The sequence below is a fragment of the Dendropsophus ebraccatus genome, chromosome 15, assembly GCF_027789765.1.
Source record: "Dendropsophus ebraccatus isolate aDenEbr1 chromosome 15, aDenEbr1.pat, whole genome shotgun sequence".
NCBI lineage: Eukaryota > Metazoa > Chordata > Amphibia > Anura > Hylidae > Dendropsophus > Dendropsophus ebraccatus.
This window is the reverse complement of record NC_091468.1, coordinates 72,197,906-72,219,147: the sequence shown is the minus strand read 5'-3', so window position 1 is coordinate 72,219,147 and position 21,242 is coordinate 72,197,906. Positions and strand designations below refer to the sequence as shown.

The 21,242-nt window shown below is 44.8% G+C and overlaps 1 protein-coding gene across 7 annotated transcripts in view; it reads right to left on the bottom strand.

Moving 5' to 3' along the window:
* UTRN (utrophin) overlaps positions 1-21,242 on the bottom strand; it is a 410,412-nt gene that overhangs the window by 42,296 nt on the left and 346,874 nt on the right. For all 7 annotated transcript variants that reach the window (XM_069954241.1, XM_069954239.1, XM_069954240.1 and 4 more), the window contains 3 exons: positions 16,504-16,589; positions 13,337-13,494; positions 6,621-6,787 (listed from right to left, as the gene is read on the bottom strand). In XM_069954241.1, coding sequence (XP_069810342.1) covers positions 6,621-6,787; positions 13,337-13,494; positions 16,504-16,589 — 411 coding nt within the window. The remainder of the gene's footprint in view (positions 1-6,620; positions 6,788-13,336; positions 13,495-16,503; positions 16,590-21,242) is intronic.

Below are 21,242 nucleotides of genomic sequence, written 5' to 3'. Positions count from 1 at the left end.
CGGACAAAAAGTGCAATTACAATGTTATTAAGATTATTACTGGTGTCCTATAAAAGTGTTAGTAACTGCTCAGCGGGATACAAAGTACTGCGCTGGATTAATCAGAGATATCGCTTGTCTTTAGGGCAGCCGTATACACAGTGTGAAGAGGAAGAAACTGAGCCCAAGTCAAAGTGTGAAGAAGAAACTGAGCCCAAGTCACAGTGTGAAGAAGAAGAGACTGAGCCCAAGTCACAGTGTGAAGAAGAAGAAACTGAGCCCAAGTCACGGTGTGAAGAAGAAGAAACTGAGCCCAAGTCACAGTGTGAAGAAGAGACTGAGCCCAAGTCACAGTGTGAAGAAGAAGAAACTGAGCCCAAGTCACAGTGTGAAGAAAAGACTGAGCCCAAGTCACAGTGTGAAGAAGAAACTGAGCCCAAGTCACGGTGTGAAGAAGAGACTGAGCCCAAGTCACAGTGTGAAGAAGAAGAAACTGAGCCCAAGTCAGTGTGAAGAAGAAGAGACTGAGCCCAAGCCACAGGAAGAAGAAGAAGAAACTGAGCCCAAGTCACAGTGTGAAGGAGAAACTGAGCCCTAGTCACAGTGTGAAGAAGAAGAAACTGAGCCCAAGTCACAGTGTGAAGAAGAAGAGACTGAGCCCAAGTCACAGTGTGAAGAAGAAGAGACTGAGCCCAAGTCACAGTGTGAAGAAGAAGAAACTGAGCCCAAGTCACGGTGTGAAGAAGAAGAGACTGAGCCCAAGTCACGGTGTGAAGAAGAGACTGAGCCCAAGTCACAGTGTGATGAAGAAGAAACTGAGCCCAAGTCACGGTGTGAAGAAGAAGAGACTGAGCCCAAGTCACAGTGTGAAGAAGAAGAAACTGAGCCCAAGTCACAGTGTGAAGAAAAGACTGAGCCCAAGTCACAGTGTGAAGAAGAAACTGAGCCCAAGTCACGGTGTGAAGAAGAGACTGAGCCCAAGTCACAGTGTGAAGAAGAAGAAACTGAGCCCAAGTCACAGTGTGAAGAAGAAGAAACTGAGCCCAAGTCACGGTGTGAAGAAGAAGAGACTGAGCCCAAGTCACGGTGTGAAGAAGAGACTGAGCCCAAGTCACAGTGTGATGAAGAAGAAACTGAGCCCAAGTCACAGTGTGAAGAAGAAGAGACTGAGCCCAAGTCACAGTGTGAAGAAGAAGAAACTGAGCCCAAGTCACAGTGTGAAGGAGAAACTGAGCCCTAGTCACAGTGTGAAGAAGAAGAAACTGAGCCCAAGTCACAGTGTGAAGAAGAAGAGACTGAGCCCAAGTCACGGTGTGAAGAAGAGACTGAGCCCAAGTCACAGTGTGAAGAAGAAGAAACTGAGCCCAAGTCACAGTGTGAAAAAGAGACTGAGCCCAAGTCACAGTGTGAAGAAGAAGAAACTGAGCGCAAGTCACAGTGTGATGAAGAAGAAACTGAGCCCAAGTCACAGTGTGAAGAAGAAGAGACTGAGCCCAAGTCACAGTGTGATGAAGAAGAAACTGAGCCCAAGTCACAGTGTGAAAAAGAGACTGAGCCCAAGTCACAGTGTGAAGAAGAAGAAACTGAGCCCAAGTCACAGTGTGATGAAGAAGAAACTGAGCCCAAGTCACAGTGTGAAGAAGAGACTGAGCCCAAGTCACAGTGTAAATAAGAAGAAACTGAGCCCAAGTCACAGTGTGATGAAGAAACTGAGCCCAAGTCACAGTGTAGAGAAGAAGAAACTGAGCCCAAGTCACAGTGTGATGAAGAAACTGAGCCCAAGTCAGTGTGAAGAAGAAACTGAGCCCAAGTCACAGTATGAAGAAGAAGAGACTGAGCTCAAGTCACAGTGTGATGAAGAAGAAACTGAGCCCAAGTCACAGGAAGAAGAAGGAAGAAACTGAGCCCAAGTCACAGTGTAAGGAAGAAGAAACTGAGCCCAAGTCACAGGAAGAAGAAGGAAGAAACTGAGCCCAAGTCACAGTGTAGAGAAGAAGAAACTGAGCAAAAGTCACAGTGTAAAGAAGAAGAAACTGAGCCCAAGTCATAGTGTGATGAAGAAGAAACTGAGCCCAAGTCACAGGAAGAAGAAGGAAGAAACTGAGCCCAAGTCACAGTGTAGAGAAGAAGAAACTGAGCCCAAGTCACAGTGTAAAGAAGAAGAAACTGAGCCCAAGTCACAGTGTGAAGAAGAAGAAACTGAGCCCAAGTCACAGGAAGAAGAAGGAAGAAACTGAGCCCAAGTCACAGTGTGAAGAAGAAGAAACTGAACCCAAGTCACAGGAAGAAGAAAGAAGAAACTGAGCCCAAGTCACAGTGTGATGAAGAAGAAACTGAGCCCAAGTCACGGTGTGATGAAGAAGAAGAAGAAACTGAGCCCACGTTACAGTGTGAAGAAGAAGAAACTGAGCCCAAGTCACAGTGTGAAGAAGAAACTGAGCCCAAGTCACAGGAAGAAGGAAGAAACTGAGCCCAAGTCACAGTGTAGAGAAGAAGAAACTGAGCCCAAGTCACAGTGTGATGAAGAAGAAGAAGAAGAAGAAGAAACTGAGCCCAAGTCACAGTGTAGAGAAGAAGAAACTGAGCCCAAGTCACAGGAAGAAGAAAGAAGAAACTGAGCTCAAGTCACAGTGTGATGAAGAAGAAACTGAGCCCAAGTCACAGGAAGAAGAAAGAAGAAACTGAGCCCAAGTCACAGTGTGAAGAAGAAACTGAGCCCAAGTCAGTGTGAACAAGCTCCAAATGGCGCTATCTACCATCAATGATCTCCAGAGAAACTAAAGGACCAGTAAGGACAAAGATAGGAAGGAGGAGCACCAATCTCCTGGAGTAGAAAAGTCCAAATCTTCTTATACAAAAATACAAAAGCTTACAATCAGGCTGCGTTTTAGTTGCTTTGCCGAGTCTAACAGGAAGTTATGGACGAATATCATGGCAGTATTGGAAACTGCAAAGCAACCTGACCATGTGTTGTCCCAGAGATGATGCAGCTGGAGCTTGCCTGATTCTGATCATTCAGTCTTTGATTACCGATGGCTGGATACATTTTATGCAGTCCTAATGAATGCAGGAAAACATGGAGATAGCCTATAGCCTATGTCTGTCTCCATATTTTCCAGGACTCCCTAGGGTTGTATCCAACTTCTTCAGCCACCGATAATCTAATGCCAAACACCTGGTTTTAATGCACATTTTAAGCATTCAAACATATAGACTCAACTACAAAAAAAATGCCCCAAAAACTGCCAGATTTCAAGCTTTTCTGTGTTTTTTTTTTTCTGGCAGATTTCTTATTTTAGTATAAATGACCTTTTTTATCTCTGGCATTTTCATGTGATTTCAGGATTTCTATAGAAGAATTGTGGAAAGAATGCCAGAAAAAACGCCAATATGCGTATAGACATGATGTTTTTTTTTCTGATGTTTTTTACCCCTCTATAGAAGTCCATGGGGGAAAACGGCAATGTTTCTGTGAAAAAACGAGGAATGGCTTACCTACTACTGAAACCACCCCAAGATACGCTAAAGCAAAACAATGTCCCTTGGGTACTGCATCTCATTCTTCCCCATTGACTCTTAACCAACATCTGGCCGCACTCTATGTGCCAACCCTGACCACATCTGCTATCCACAGAATACAGGTTAAGTGGGGTGGAACCCCATGACCTTAAAGGGGTTATCCAGCGCTACAAAAACATGGCCACTTTGCCCCTACTGTTGTCTCCAGTTTGGGTGGGGTTTTAAAACTCAGTTCCATTGAAGTAAATGCAGCTTAATTGCAAACCGCACCTGAACTGGAGACAACAGTAGGGGGAAAAGTGGCCATGTTTTTGTAGCGCTGAATAACCCCTTTAAGAACGAGACTTGTAAAGCGCCAAACTGAATGGAGCTGTTGCCAGGTATGTAAACTGCCAGGTATGCACTGTGTATAGGATGAGGATAGCCATATACAACATTTATCTTTATCAAAACCATTAACGACGACAGCACATTCTCCAGACCCCGCTCCATTCAGACAGGAGCTTCGGGAGTCCCATTTTCCAGAATGTGGGGATCCCGGCCAGAGCCACTATAATCGTACAAATCGTATAACTTTCCACAGAGTTTAGAGGTAATGGTGTATGGTTATGCTTCTATGATTCCCAATCCCCCCCATCCCCTCAGTAAGGGCCTTTTCGCTCCTTTCTTTCATATCTGTCTGGATTTATTATTTTATACAGAAACAACTGCGATGGCAACAAAAACGTAAAGTAGACCGAAACTTGTAAGCAAAGTAGAGAGTGGGCGGCCATCTCACCAAACCGGCACAGGACTGGTAAAAATCCCAAAAAGCAAGAACAAACAATGAGACTAAAGCAACGGCCCCTTCTCATTAGAACTTACAATCTAAATGAAACCAGAAGCAGAGGACGGGAGCCGCTAGGAGAGATCGGACACATGGACGGCCAATGCCATTACAAAGGATAGCCTTCTAAAGGAAACAAATCTACAGCAACCAGATGGTCCCAAGTGAGCGAGCTTAGTGCAAAGCAGGACACAGGGCGTACGACAAGGAAAGAGAACGGCAGGGGGCGCCCAGCAAAACCCCCATACCTTATCTCATCCGCTTATATACTGTATATATTAGAGCTACATAACATGGCTACAAATTATTGGATAATATTAGCACCCTCCCTAAGTTCTGAATGGTAAAGAAGGAAACAAAATTTATTAAAGGGACAGTGCCATCACACAATGACTTGTATAAATAAGGTTTTATGGTTTATATATATATATATATATATATATATATACATACATGCACACTATATATATATATATATATATATATATATATATATATATATATATATATTAGAATTTTTGGTGAAATTTTTTTTAATCTTTATTATATAATAATCCTGATATCCTGCAGTTCTCATTCTCACCACTGGGGTTAAAACTAAGCTGAGACTTCCTGTTGTGTCTGTGGTGATAAGAGGAGGCTGCAGTAAAGGGATCTGTACAGCATTGCAGCGTCATGTGACACCAGTAGATAGAGGAGACAATAGCAGCTCCCTGTGGAATGACCTCTTCACAGGTCACAGAGCACTCAATGTCTCACATTTATCTCAGGGGACAGAGTCTGTCTATTGTCCTCTATGTCCATGAGTCTGGCTGTAAAGCATGTCACTAAGAACAGCCCAGGTGAGATGGCCGCTCCCATAACAATGTACAAAAAGGGAAATAAATAAAAATTCCAGTCAGAAAATAGAAACAGATTAGAATAAAAGAACAAGTTTAAGTATCTGACTCCAATTAGTAAAAGAAAATTTAGGTGACACTTTCCCTTTAAGATCCACTCCAAAACGGCTTAAAATGAATCTGTCATATTGTTCATTAAATCCTATAAAAAACAAACCCATGACACGAGGACAGCGGCGTGGGCACAGCAGTAACGTGGAGGCAATAAATAATGAAGATGAAACTTTTCAAAGATAAAAACCGATTTTAGCTAAAATCCCTTGAAGTAAATATTTACATCCACAGACTAGAAAAGTCTAAGCGATTGTCTCCTACTGTATACGCTCAGCATGAAGCCGGCTAATTAAAACGCTAGGCAAAATAATGGCGCGGTCCTATGTGGATGAAAGAATCCTCTGACTTTAGGAGATAAAAAGTGATATTTGCACATGGTTCTGTTTGTTACTACGCAGAACACGAGACCAGGCTGGAAAGGTTCCACCAGGACAAGATGCCTCCCCATAAAGTTTCCAAGATACTTCAGGAGCAGGTGCACAGTTACTAAGACACGCATGGGCGACCTTTAATTTAAGCTCGGTAAACAAATAGCCTGCGAGTTATATCACTGGGCGCACGGAGGAAATGAAAGGCTCCAAATATCAGGTTAAATGGCAATTAAAAAAACAAATAAAATGGAGATAAAAATATCCACCTTCTCCATTTAAAGGAGCATTCCAGTAAGGATTCGAAGAGGGATCCGGTGAGGCATCTGTCGGACCCTCATGCACTGCTAATAGTGTAAGTGCTTAGCTTTGAGTCTTAAAGGAGAAAAAATCTTTCAAATCAATTGGTGTCAGAAAGTAATACAGATTTGTAATTTACTTCTATTTAAAAATCTCCAGTCTTCCAGTACTTATCATCTGCTGTATGTCCTACAGGAAGTGATGTATTCTCTCCAGTCTGACACAGTGCTCTCTGCTGCCACCTCTGTTCATGTCAGGAACTGTCCAGAGCAGCAGCAAATCCCCATAGAAAACCTCTCCTGCTCTGGACAGTTCCTGACATGGACAGAGGTGGCAGCAGAGAGCACTGTGTCAGACTGGAGAGAATACACCACTTCCTACAGGACATTCAGCAGCTGATAAGTACTGGAAGAATTTTTATCAGAAGTGAATTACAAATCTTTGGTCAATAGGAAAAAAAAATCTCTTTAAAATCAACTGATGCCAGAAAGTGCCAATGTTTTTGTCTGGATGTCTGATATTTGGGGACTCAACATCCTCTGTTCCTTGTTTTTATGTTTTTATAAGGAATAAAACTTTAAATAAAAAAACCCCATACATGACTACTATCATACAAGCCAAATGATTTACCTATTATGTTGGACTTTTTGGCACAGGAGACTTGGCTGAACCTACCTGAACCCAACAATTGGACATTCTTTGCAGATATTACACTTGGCTTGATGCTTGGCGGTCTCGGCAGCTGCCACGCGGTGCAGAACGGGCATCCACACCATGGACTGAGGCTCCAGACGCATCCACTCAATGAACTGCTTCACATTGATCTCTGGCTTGTTTTGTGCCTGTAGATAAATGAGAAAATCATCGGAAATTACTGCATTCTCGCATCTACAGCCAATCGAAAAGAAGGCAAATCTGCGGCTCTTATTTGGTTCATCATGAAATGCTAAATCCGCGTGATGGCTGATTACTCAATAGAACTTCATTAGCACTGGAACATCTCTGCTCCCTGCAGACTTCATCCTCCTCCTTATTAGAAAAACTTGCAGAGAACACGTGACGCCACCAAACGCCAAGTAACATATAAATTCTGCAGAAGTTAGAGACCGATTTAGGCCGGGTTCACACTACGTTTTTACAGTCAGTTTTTTTTCATCTAAATTTCCCCCAAAAAAATCGATGGAAAAACAGATCAAACAAATTGCACACAATTGGATCAATTTTTCTATTACTGACATATCAGTAATGTATACTTACCTGTCCTGCTCCCTCGCTGCTGCCAGTCGTCTGCTCTTTGCTTAGAAAACATCTGGTGATGACCAGAAATGGTCGCTCAGCACAGAGTATATGCTGACTACCTATTTCCTATGGAAACTGATCATCATCGGATGTTAAGAAAACACTGACAGTGGCGCTAAGCAGGCAGCTCCACAACTGGCAGTGGTGAGTAAGCAGGAAAGGTAAATATACATTATTGTCATGGCCCCCGCAGCATAGCAAAGTATGAATTGTGTAATCAATCAGAGCATCCAAAACTGATAGTAACGTTTCGGGTAGTCCACAGGTGCTCTACAACAGTCAATTATTGGCCGAATATGGGGATTGTTACCCAGTGTAAACGACCCAGGAATAAGCCGACAACCAGTTCCTTCCATCACAATAAATGATCCGTGAAAAGACTCTTTTTAATAGATGGCGAACTACTAGATGAGGCAGATCAATACCAGGTACTATACAGCCAGCGGATACAATATATTATTATATTGTATTATAGGGGATCAGATTGCTGAACTCAGGGAGACCAGCCAAACGACAACACTGCCGGCTGCTAGTGAAAGCGCTCAATGCAGTGAAGTCCTAGGTGCATTGCCCCCTGGGAAACATGAATATGCAAAAGAGGAGCCCGTGGAGCCTTATCAAAGAGTCTCAAAACACAGGACTAGTCAGATATCCCTCCGGGAAGGACCCAGCCAAGGGGCAGCTCCTGTTAGGAAACCACCAAATCAACCATATTAAGTGGCCCTATAAGTCAGTGTAATGACAAGGGATAAACCAAGGCTAGGTAACCATCCACATACAGCTGTTTCAGAGTGTTGCCCCTCATCAGTGTGGAGCAGGATTCTGGCTAGGTGGGAGCAATGCCTAGTAGAGCCATAAGAGAAACAGATCGCTGATCTCAGGGAGACCGGCCAAATGACAACACTGCCAGCTGCTGGTGAAAGCCCTCAATGCAGTGAAATCCTAGGTTGTATTATAAGGGATCAGCAGAACTGTGAGTACAGCACCGGAGGTTATAGAGGATCAGCAGAACTGTGAGTACAGCACCGGAGGTTATAGGGGATCAGCAGAATTGTTAGAACAGCACCGGAGGTTATAGGGGATCAGCAGAATTGTGAATACAGCACTGGATGCTATAGGGGATCAGCAGAACTGTGAGTACAGCACCAGAGGTTATAGGGGATCAGCAGAATTGTGAGTACAGCACTGGATGCTATAGGGGATCAGCAGAACTGTGAGTACAGCACCGGAGGTTATAGGGGATCAGCAGATCTGTGAGTACAGCACCAGAGGTTATAGGGGATCAGCAGATCTGTGAGTACAGCACCGAAGGTTATAGGGGATCAGCAGAACTGTGAGTACAGCACCAAAGGTTATAGGGGTCAGCAGATCTGTGAGTACAGCAACAGAGGTTATAGGGGATCAGCAGATCTGTGAGTACAGCACTGGAGGTTATAGGGGATCAGCAGATCTGTGAGTACAGCACTGGAGGTTATAGGGGATCAGCAGATCTGTGAGTACAGCACCGGAGGTTATAGGGGATCAGCAGAACTGTGAGTACAGCACCGGGGGTTATGGGGGATCCGCAGAACTGTGAGTACAGCACCAGAGGTTATAGGGGATCAGCAGAACTGTGAGTACAGCACCGGAGGTTATAGGGGATCAGCAGAACTGTGAGTACAGCACCGGAGGTTATAGGGGATCAGCAGAATTGTGAATACAGCACTGTATGCTATAGGGGATCAGCAGAACTGTGAGTACAGCACCGGAGGTTATAGGGGATCAGCAGAACTGTGAGTACAGCACCGGAGGTTATAGGGGATCAGCAGAACTGTGAGTACAGCACCAGAGGTTATAGGGGATCAGCAGAACTGTGAGTACAGCACCGGAGGTTATAGGGGATCAGCAGAACTGTGAGTACAGCACCGGAGGTTATAGGGGATCAGCAGAATTGTGAATACAGCACTGTATGCTATAGGGGATCAGCAGAACTGTGAGTACAGCACCGGAGGTTATAGGGGATCAGCAGAACTGTGAGTACAGCACCGGGGGTTATGGGTTATAGGGGATCAGCAGATCTGTGAGTACAGCACCGGGGGTTATAGGGGATCAGCAGATCTGTGAGTAAAGCACCAGAGGTTATAGGGGATCAGCAGATCTGTGAGTACAGCACCGGGGGTTATAGGGATCAGCAGATCTGTGAGTACAGCAGCGGAGGTTATAGGGGATCAGCAGATCTGTGAGTACAGCAGCGGAGGTTATAGGGGATCAGCAGATCTGTGAGTACAGCACCGGAGGTTATAGGGGATCAGCAGATCTGTGAGTACTGCACCAGAGGTTATAGGGGATCAGCAGATCTGTGAGTACAGCAGCGGAGGTTATAGGGGATCAGCAGATCTGTGAGTACAGCACCGGGGGTTATAGGGGATCAGCAGATCTGTGAGTACTGCACCAGAGGTTATAGGGGATCAGCAGATCTGTGAGTACAGCAGCGGAGGTTATAGGGGATCAGCAGATCTGTGAGTACAGCAGCGGGGGTTATAGGGATCAGCAGATCTGTGAGTACAGCAGCGGAGGTTATAGGGGATCAGCAGAACTGTGAGTACAGCACCGGAGGTTATGGGGGATCTCTACACACTCCATGCAATGCCCCGGCTCCTGGCACACAGAGGAGAGCCGGATTTATTGACATGCTGATCGCTGATCCGTGGGCAGAACACTCAGAATGCTAAAGAGCCGCAGCTATAAAACAAACTAATTACAATCTAAAGCAGCAAAATTAAAGGCGAAAGCTGAATGACACATTGGCGGAACTCCATCCTCTGCCAAACGTGATGAGGGGGCCGGCGCGCATCTCATGTAAAAAGCTCAAACACAGTAAAGTTTCATCTGACGCCGACATCACATAATAACTACAACAGGCGGAAAGAGGAACAACTCAGACCCAGGACTCTGTCCTACAGAGACTGCAATAATGGGGCAGCAGAGAACTGGGTGCCGGCTCCCATCAACTACAAGAGACTTTCCACCCAGGAGATTATAACATATGTGCATCTCAATGCTTAGGATATCTTAAAGGGGTACTCCTTACTACTAGAAGCCACCGGGGTGCACATCTCACGTACGCCAGCTCAGGCCCTCTTATTCTTGGATTTGGAGGCGGTACCCCCATTGGTTAAATAGCTTTTTTGTAAAATTCTCACGATTTCCAGGGTGGTTCTCACACGTCATTGGAAAGACAGGACTTCACCTCCTATTAGCGAGGTCGTTTCTGAAACACTGCTACGCTCTTGAACGGCCTATAGCCTTCAGCGGATACACGATGATCTGGAAACCGTGGGAACAATGCCGGCACTATGTGGCCCCCACATGGGTCTTCATATATACACTGATTTATGCTGTTCGCCATATCATACATTATAATTGTCAGCCTCTCCTGATCCTCACATGGGAGACTGTCATTGGAAGAGCATCCAGGTTCCATGCCAACTTTATTTGCCTAGTCAAGGTTAGTTGCTTGTTGGTTTATGTACCTTTTCTTGTTTTTTTCTCTTTCTGAGTGGGTCCTGTTGACCTACACTGTGTGTCCTGTTTGTTTTATACATTTCTCAATATCACCCCTTTCATTGATGACCTCTCGACCTCATAGACTGCACCTGACCGGGCCTGGTGTTGGCGAGAGATAAGCGAACCGGCCGAGGTTGGGGGCTCGTATGAACCTGACCTCTCGGCGTCTGATTCCCGCTGTCTGCCCGCTCCATGGAAAACTGGGATACAGCCATAGCCATAGGCGGTCCTCCAGCTGTATCCACCCTCTTCACGGAGTGGGCAGACAGCGGGAATCAGACGCCGAGAGGTCAGCTTCATACGAATCCCCAAGCTCGGCCGGTTGGCTCATCTCTAGTGTTCGCCCACATCTCCCAGGATGTCGCCTACTTAAGACACAGTCGTGGACACCTGGGGCCACTGCAGGCCTGGCCGAGCCCCGTCAACTTGGGTGATAGATTTGTTTCTGCTTTGCCAATTTTTATGCACTTATGTTGTTCTCTTATGTAAAATATAAAAAACTCTGTTCAATAAAAATCATTGAAACATTAAAGGGGTACTCCAGCAAGAATCTTTTTGTTTCAAATTAACTGGTGTAAGAAAGTTATATAGATTTGTAATTTACTTCTATTTAATAATCTCCAGTCTTTCAGTACTTATCAGCTGCTGTATGTCCTGCAGGAAGTAGTGTATTCTCTCCAGTCTGACACAGTGCTCTCTGCTGCCACCTCTGTCCATGTCAGGAACTGTCCAGAGCAGCAGCAAATCCCCATAGAAAACCTCTCCTGCTCTGGACAGTTCCTGACATGGACAGAGGTGGCAGCAGAGAGCACTGTGTCACATATTCCACTTCCTGCAGGACATACAGCAGCTAATAAGTACTGGAAGACTGGAGATTTTTTTTTTTCCTAGGAGAAAATTACAAATTTCTGACACTTTCTGGCCACAGTCGATGAAAGACATTAGTAGTTATGCCCCTAAGTGATATTTGGTCCATATGAAGCAGACAAGCTGTGAGATTCAGGTGCGATTATTTTAGGAGAATAGATGGCGGCATACAGAGGATGTTGTGTATCTGGATCGTAGCCGTATAATTCAGAGTGGCCGCCATTATTAGAGCGCTGTCACTCCGGACTATCGATATTTCACGCTTACAGCTCATTTTGCCGTCTACAATTAGAATTCCATTTTTATTCTGTGTTCGCAGCCGTCAATGAACAATGGAGCTGAGCGCCGCGCGGCATATATTATAGTGACTACAGAACACAGGACATTAGTCTATTATCGCCTCTCCAGACTCTCGCCATTGTCTTTGCTGATGGCCGCCTGTCAGAAGACTGATATTCAATACCTACTGTATATACGTGTAAGACAAACAGCGACGTCGGCCTGGGACCTAGACGGCCGATCTCTATCACTCTCATCATACAGACAAGCAGGATTTATGGGAAGATGATAAATTATGGGATGGAAACTTAGTCTTAGGGATACGGATTGAAGTCCGTAAAAAACACGGATCAATTCTAAGCAAACTAGCACTGTTCACATTTATGGATACCGAAACGGCTGATGTTCCACAGATCACAGAGAAAAAAAACGGGAGGTTTTGCGGCCCCAAAAAAGTGTGAAAGTGGCCGAAGGGTCTGTTCACACTGAGGAATGGGCGAGTATTCAGCGAGGGACTGAAGAGGAAATTTTCTGCTTGAAATTCCTGGTCCAGAAAAGGAGCAGAATTTGAGCGGAATACAAGTGGAATTTCCAGCAGAATTCAAGCCCCATTAACTTCTATAGTATTCCTCTAGCAGGATCCACCCAAAGTGGTGACACGTCAATTGGAATTGGAAAACAGAATGGAAATCCCATTGAACTCAATAGGACATTGCTCTGTTCATATATTATGGGAGGAACTTCAAGCTGAAGGAAGAGCGGATTCCTCTTCGATTCTTCGCCTACTCCTCAGTGTGAACATACCCTAAGATGGGGAAAATGTCGGCCAATACAAGCCAATCTGCATGGAATGGCCAGGGTGCAGGTGATGGGTGGGGGTCTCATCATCTTACTGATCCATAGCTAAGGCCTTATCACACAAATCAATTATCAGCCGTATTCAGACAATAATCGTCTTGTGTAATAGAAGACAATGATCAGCCGACATGAACGAGAGGCAGAGACCAAAGGTGACCCTGAAGGAGCTGCAGAGTTCTCACCATAGACTGGAGGAGCTGTATATACCACCACAATAACCTGTATACTCCATAGACTGGAGGAGCTGTATATACCACCACAATAACCTGTATACTCCATAGACTGGAGGATCTGTATATACCACCACAATAACCTGTATACTCCATAGACTGGAGGATCTGTATATACCATCACAATAACCTGTATACTCCATAGACTGGAGGAGCTGTATATACCACACAGAGTTGGGCCTTATGGATGAGCAGCCAGAAAAAAGCCTTTACTTACAGCCAAAAATAAGAAGACTCCCTGAGACTCCCTTGTTCCCTGACAATAAATAGACTAGGAACAATCGTTTACCGCCATTATAGCGCATAACTTACGTGCTGAAAGCAGCTGCGGACGCTCGGCTCAATGTTACTTCCACCAAAAGCGGCCACTTCCCCGAGCTGGCGAGGGATCTGGATGGCGTCGTGGAGCAGTAACCCCAGCTGCTTCTGGTCACACGTCTCCGCCGCTCCACAAACTTCTTTGAAAAGATCTACGGAAGAAAAAGTCAGGAAAAGTCGCTTAACTTCTCTCCATGGGCGAAAAATGGAAGAAAAAATGATGTTAAAGGGAACGGACCATCGGGATTTTGCTGCTTTTTTCACCTTAATGGATCAGCGCTGGGATGCCGGAGCCGCAGTCAGCCAGTTCCTGCGCTCGGTCCCGTACCACCGACATCCCCGGGCCGGCTGCGATTCATTAAGGTGAAAAAAAAAATCAGCGATAAACCTGATGGTCCATTCTCTTTAAAAATCTTTATTTATTGATGACCATAGGATGGGTGATCAAATTCAATGGGGCTGTGTTCACACAATGCATTGAACAAAGGCCGTTGTTTGGCACTCAAAACAGCTGTTCAATACATTGTGTAAAAACAATGGCCGTTGTTTCATTAAATTCAACGAACATCATTGCAGTATAAAAAGAACGGCCATTGTTTTAATGGAAAACTGTGTCTGTTCTTTCCAAAAATAGTACTTTGTGTGAACATAGCCTTAGGGAGTCCAGGAAAACATGGATACAGCCATAGGCCAGGACTGCCTAGAGCTTAGAGCCAACTTTATCCACCGGTAATTAGATGCTGAATGATCAGACTCCAGCACACGCTCATCTCTACTCGATACATACACTAAATATAATACCACAGTATATGCCTTCCAGTGCTTATCATCTGCTGTATGTCCTGCAGGAAGTGGTGTATTCTCTCCAGTCTGACACAGTGCTCTCTGCTGCCACCTCTGTCCATGTCAGGAACTGTCCAGAGCAGGAGAGGTTTTCTATGGGGATTTGCTGCTCTGGACAGTTCCTGACATGGACAGAGGTGGCAGCAGAGAGCACTGTGTCAGACTGGAGAGAATACACCGCTTCCTGCAGGACATACAGCAGCTGATAAGTACTGGAAGACTGGAGATTTTTAAATAGAGGTAAATTATAAATCTATATAACTTTTTGACACTAGTTAATTTGAAAGAAAAAATAATGATGGAGTACCCCTTTAATGTAGCACATTATTAGATAAGAAAAAACTGCAGTATTATTTCCTCATTTTATGGTCATATTTTGCTTTCACTTTCCTGTGTGTGAACAGAGCATTCCAACACATTAGCAATGTACATGGACGTTCCCAATAACATCCAATCTGTTTAGTATACCACGCAGAAACCCTTCAAACCCTCAAGACTAAAGCTCTTCTGCTCTTTCACTCAAGATCAACAATACTGCAAGCCGTCCAGAGGCTGCACTCATGTAACGGTACTGTGACGGGGGTGGGGGTGGGCGTGTGTGGGGGGTGACGGGTGTGTGTGGGGGGGGGGGGCAGCGACGGATTCTGGGCAACAAACATACCAAGATAAAGCAGAATGGGCAACGGATGGTTTAAGAATCCATGAGGGCAACGCAAATGTTCGTTATGTCAGGAGACCATGGCAATCTGCAAGTTCCAGCTGTATACGGCTATAGACTCCTGATACAATGAGCCGTCCATATAGCTATGCTGCTGCTGTGAGTGACAACCATAGAGGGCTTATTAACAAATACTAACGGTATAGTTTCATCCTTTTTTTATATAAAGGACTCTGTGCATTCCCTAATAGCCGGAAGACAAGTCCACATATATATGTGCCTGTGTCTATATATATATATATACATACATAATACACACACACATACATACACCCATACACAATCTTACCGCGGCAGCATGGATCTGCTCAGCTGCCCTCTGTAGGGTTGGATCGGCTCAGCCGCCCTCTGTAGGGTTGGATCGGCTCAGCCTCCCTCTGTAGGGTTGGATCGGCTCAGCCGCCCTCTGTAGGGTTGGATGGGCTCAGCTGCCCTATGTAGGGTTGGATCGGCTCAGCCGCCCTCTGTAGGGCTGGATCGGCTCAGCCGCCCTCTGTAGGGCTGGATCGGCTCAGCCGCCCTCTGTAGGGTTGGATGGGCTCAGCTGCCCTATGTAGGGTTGGATCGGCTCAGCCGCCCTCTGTAGGGCTGGATCGGCTCAGCCGCCCTCTGTAGGGTTGGATCAGGCTCAGCCGCCCTCTGTAGGGTTGGATCGGCTCAGCCGCCCTCTGTAAGGTTGGATCGGCTCAGCCGCCCTCTGTAGGGTTGGAGTGCCGGTTGGATCGGATGACAAGCTCCCATCTATCTGACTGCTCTTCTATCTATGTTCACAGCAATTTATTGAACATCACATTAAAGGAAAAAAAAATCCCAAACTTCAAAGCATTTCGAGGCCGATTCTGTGCGTGCAGCGATGAGAGCGGTGTCGGAGTGCGGCTTACTATCTAGGCCAGCTTGTTTATGCACGGCGAAGGAAATGTCAGCGTGTGCCAAGGAATCAGAAGGAGGAAGATTAGCATATCCTCCCTCCTCCTGCACTGCTCCTCCAACAACAATACTGAACAATGCTGAACGGACCAACATAGGAACCATGGAGTGACACTAAAATGGATACAACGTGTACAGGAGAGAACCGGATGCAGAGTCACCGACCACCTGCACAGAGGAGGAGGGCGACGAGTTTCAGGCTTGTTTCAGAATGAGGTGAAACCTTTCGGCTATGTTCACACACAGGAAAATAATACTAAAATGTGGGCGTAATTAGAGATGAGTGAACCTCCAGCATGTTTATCTTAAAAGGGTTAAAAAATCAACTGGTGTCAGAAAGGTAAATAGATTTGTAATTTAAATCTCCAGTCTTCCAGTACTTATCAGCTGCTGTATGTCCTGCAGGAAGTGGTGTATTCTCTCCAGTCTGACACAGTGCTCCCTGCTGCCACCTCTGTCCATGTCAGGAACTGTCCAGAGCAGCAGCAAATCCCCATAGAAAACCTCTCCTGCTCTGGACAGTTCCTGACATGGACAGAGGTGGCAGCAGAGAGCGCTGTGTCACACTGGAGAGAATACACTTCTTCCTGCAGGACATAAGGGGATATATATATATATATATATATATATATATATATATATATGATATAAGGAGATCTAGTGATATACTCACATTTATACTTGTCTTCTAATAAACCTTTAGACAAGGATATAAGTCCAATCTTCAGCGACTGCACCCGGATCTTCCCAGTCCGGCCCCTGTGGACAACACAATCGCTCATTAGGTCCATAAGCTTTATATCTCAGTCACAACTTTCTCTGTATTATTTATGAACTCTTCACTGAAGATATTTTGTTCATAAAAGATCAAGCTTTTTGTAATAGGGCCCTTAGACACATGGTGTATACTGTATATAGGGTATGTAAGTCCTGGAGTATACGGATGTTATTATCTATATATAATTATATACTGTATATAGGGTATGTTAGTTCTGGAGTATACAGGTGTTATTATCTATATATGAATATATATACTGTATATAGGGTATGTTAGTCCTGGAGTATACAGGTATTATTATCTATATATAGTTATATACTGTATATAGGGTATGTTAGTCCTGGTGTATACAGGTGTTATTATCTATATATGAATATATATACTGTATATAGGGTATGTTAGTCCTGGAGTATACAGGTATTATTATCTATATATGAGTATGTATACTGTATATAGGGTATGTTAGTTCTGGAGTATACAGGTGTTATTATCTATATATGAATATATATACTGTATATAGGGTATGTTAGTCCTGGAGTATACAGGTATTATCATCTATATATGAGTATGTATACTGTATATAGGGTATGTTAGTTCTGGAGTATACAGGTGTTATTATCTATATATGAATATATATACTGTATATAGGGTATGTTAGTTCTGGAGTATACAGGTGTTATTATCTATATATGAATATATATACTGTATATAGGGTATGTTAGTCCTGGAGTATACAGGTATTATTATCTATATATGAGTATGTATACTGTATATAGGGTATGTTAGTTCTGGAGTATACAGGTGTTATTATCTATATATGAATATATATACTGTATATAGGGTATGTTAGTTCTGGAGTATACAGGTGTTATTATCTATATATGAGTATGCATAAGTAGAAGGGGATGAAGGAGTCGGTGGGTAGGATGGGATTTACCCCCGGGGGACCAAAGCAGCCGATTTACAGATTCTGTTTGACTTAAAAGCCTCTAAAACTGCTCAATAGACCAAGATAAGAAGATCCTGGCGCCCCCTACAGGTAAAAAATATTAATAGATTGTAATATTATGGAGATCACTTGGTCTGTAAGAGCTTCTAAAATCTCCAGCTGAAGTCCCTATCACATCTCTATGATGTCCCTATCACATCTCTATGATGTCTCTATGATGTCCCTATCACGTCTCTATGATGTCTCTATGATGTCCCTATCACATCTCTATGATGCCTCTATGATGTCTCTATGACATGTCCCTATCACATCTCTATGACATGTCTCTATGATGCCTCTATGATGTATCTATGACATGTCCCTATCACATCTCTATGACATGTCTCTATGATGCCTCTATGATGTCTCTATGACATGTCCCTATCACATCTCTATGACATGTCTCTATGATGTCTCTATCACATCTCTATGATGCCTCTATGACATGTCCCTATCACATCTCTATGACATGTCAAAAGTTTTTTTTTTTTTTTTTTTTTTTAACGACAGTGACACTTTAAGGCATTATAGAACTGGGCTTTAAAAATCGACACAGAAAATTCTATAAAATTTGATCTACTTAAAGGAAACCAGTCACACCTACCATGCCATCCAGTTTGTATGAATAGAGGGGGAGGAGCAGATTGATATTAGTTTGGTAGGATGAGATAAGTTGTCATTTATCCATGTAACTCTGTACTCATTCTAGGCTCAGTAGTCAAGTAGGCGGTCCTACTCAGTGATTGACAGCTATCTGTATCAGGGTGTGTGTATCCCGCATTTCTCCGAAAATAAGACCTACCCTGGAAATAAGACCTACCTTCACTTTGCAGGCCTCATGTCAAAAGATTTTTTTTTTTTTGTAACAGTGACACCATCAATGCAAAACCATCGATGCAAACCAAATATACTGTGCTACGTTTAGTGTCATTCCTAAGGGGCATCGCACGGGGACTCGCTCGTTGGTGTCTCGCACGGGGACTCGCCCGTTGGTGCCTCGCACGGGGATTCGCCCGTTGGTGCCTCGCACGGGGATTCGCCCGTTGGTGCCTCGCACGGGGATTCGCTCGTTGGTGCCTCGCACGGGGATTCGCTCGTTGGTGCCTCGCACGGGGATTCGCTCGTTGGTGCCTCGCACGGGGATTCGCTCGTTGGTGCCTCGCACGGGGATTCGCTCGTTGGTGCCTCGCACGGGGATTCGCTCGTTGGTGCCTCGCACGGGGATTCGCTCGTTGGTGCCTCGCACGGGGATTCGCTCGTTGGTGCCTCGCACAGGGATTCGCTCGTTGGTTTTACACAGGGCATTACACAGTATCAGTTTTGCTCTTCGTGTTTCTTTCCCTGTCTGAACATTTGTGGTGGGAGAAAAGCTGCGGGACTAATGTGGAGCTGCTTACCCTGGTGAGCTCAGTGCCAGTCTGCTGCCCACAATGACAGCTGCTACGGAGAACTCTACCTGCAGTTATTGTCTGCAAACAAAGCGACTACAGCAATCTGCTAAATATCCAGCCTGACAGTCACTTCTAGGCCCCAGGAAACAGATGATGGTGGTCTAGTCTTGGGTGCCGGCGGGGGGTCCGAGCTCACACTCCTCCACCAGGACCTGGAAACAAACTACAAACCAGCAGCTTCCAGCTCGCACCGCGCCGTTTCCCAGCAGACAAAACTCGACAAATGAGGTTTTTTCCCTTTTTTCTTTTAATTTAGTAAGAAGCAAAGTACAATGAAGAGAGTTTAAAGGACTTTATTAAACTTTCCCATTACACGCCTCATAATGAGTATGCTAATTCCAATCAGCTCTGATATGACTATTACCAGTGTCTTATCACAGTATGCCTTTAATCCATTGATATTTCAGGGCGACATTATCCCCGGCGAGGCTTTAATATAGTGATTTATGCAGCAGAAGCCGCACCAGCACACACAGCGTGACAACATCTTACATGGTGGAAGGCAGAGGGGCGAGCTCGGGGAACCTTCCAGATAATACAGCTCATTAATTCTCTGCTCTCCGGCTTCTCTTCTTCAGTCACGCTGAGTATAAGATTCCTTGATTTTATAGAAGCAGAAACACTTCAGTCTATTGATGATTAGAACAGGTACAGAAAGCCGTATCTCGGTCCTGGGTGACCAGTGCCCGCTGATAAGGTGTCGGCTATGGGATAGGTAAGGGGGGTGCTTCGACATAAGCATTCTTCATATGGTAAGAGCTAACACTTGTTAAATATTAAAGGGGTGCCGATCAAACAGAACTGATATGTTGCTGCCCATGGCGAGACTAACAATTCCTTCCATACTTGTTATTATCTATTCAGTCTCCTTCCCCCAGTTCTCAGCTGCTGCTTTCTGCTGAAGACACAAAAATCTGTGTGTGAGTTTTTCTCTCCGTCTCCCCCTCCTCCCCCCTCCCTTCTGAGATGGCTGTTACACAGTTATATTATCGGTTGAAAAAGCATTTCTAGCAAAGCTCCTGCCGATAATCGCTCTCCCACAGAACTGAATGAGCTCCACATCACGTTTCTATAGACCACGTGGCTGCTGCACAGTCTATCTATATGCCTATAATAGCAGATTAGGCAAGACAGATGGCCACATCATTATGGACAGGAAAAAAGGCTACAATGAAAGAGCCAGTTAAAAAAAAGAATGTATCAGTGCTTAGTTTTATAGCCCCCCCCTGCAGCGCACACCAGGCGGCTCCTGCAGCGCACACCAGGCGGCTCCTGCAGCGCACACCAGGCGGCTCCTGCAGCGCACACCAGGCGGCTCCTGCAGCGCACACCGTGAGATACAATGACCAATGCTTTACACAAAGGTTTAATCCTCACTTATAAAACATATGTGGCCTTTGCTTCTGATCTACCAAGATTCCCGCTGTGAAGCATCGCACAGGGCGGCAGTGGGAAAGAGGATTATGCAGCCGCTGCCGGCGACTCCACGCCGTCCGTGACAATGAGCGGGGGAGACCTCCCTCTTATAGGATTAAATGAGAGAACTCTAACTTTAGGTTTTCTCGTTTCCATCATACGTAACTTTTAAAAGCTTCAAAAGAAAAGCTAAAATTAGAGATAAAGACAAATCCAGGCGGAGTCCCTGATACTGGAACCAGTTACACTATAACCATTTCCTATTGGCTAAACCCTGACAGTCACAGCGGCTGCATCTATAGAAACATGTATACAGCATTTACTGCCTATATACAGAGGCCAGATTTACACTGTGGTTTTATGTGTATTCTGCACCTACATGCACTGACGGACGATAACTCAAACAGACATGTCAGCCAGAGGACATGTCCAGCAACCCGGCGTTATCCCAATCAGAACACATAGTCCTTAACCAATGCGTTTCAGGCCTGGAGGCCCACAGTCACAGCCTATAGAAATGTCACAGGGAGCTATGTCTGAGGCAGATATGTGATTACAGGTGCGGCCACAAGAGGGTGTAAAGAGTCTCCCCCGCTGCACTCTGAAAAGGTGCTCAGAGGCTACTTATGGGTAGTGTACTTCTTGGTAAAAGATTGCTGACTACGATAAATGTCTCTATGATGTGATCAAAGACAAGTTGCCCAGTTGACAGACTTTAAAGTTTCACTGTCGTTTGAAAAAAAAAAACTTCATAGAAACCGGTTATTTAGACATCATAG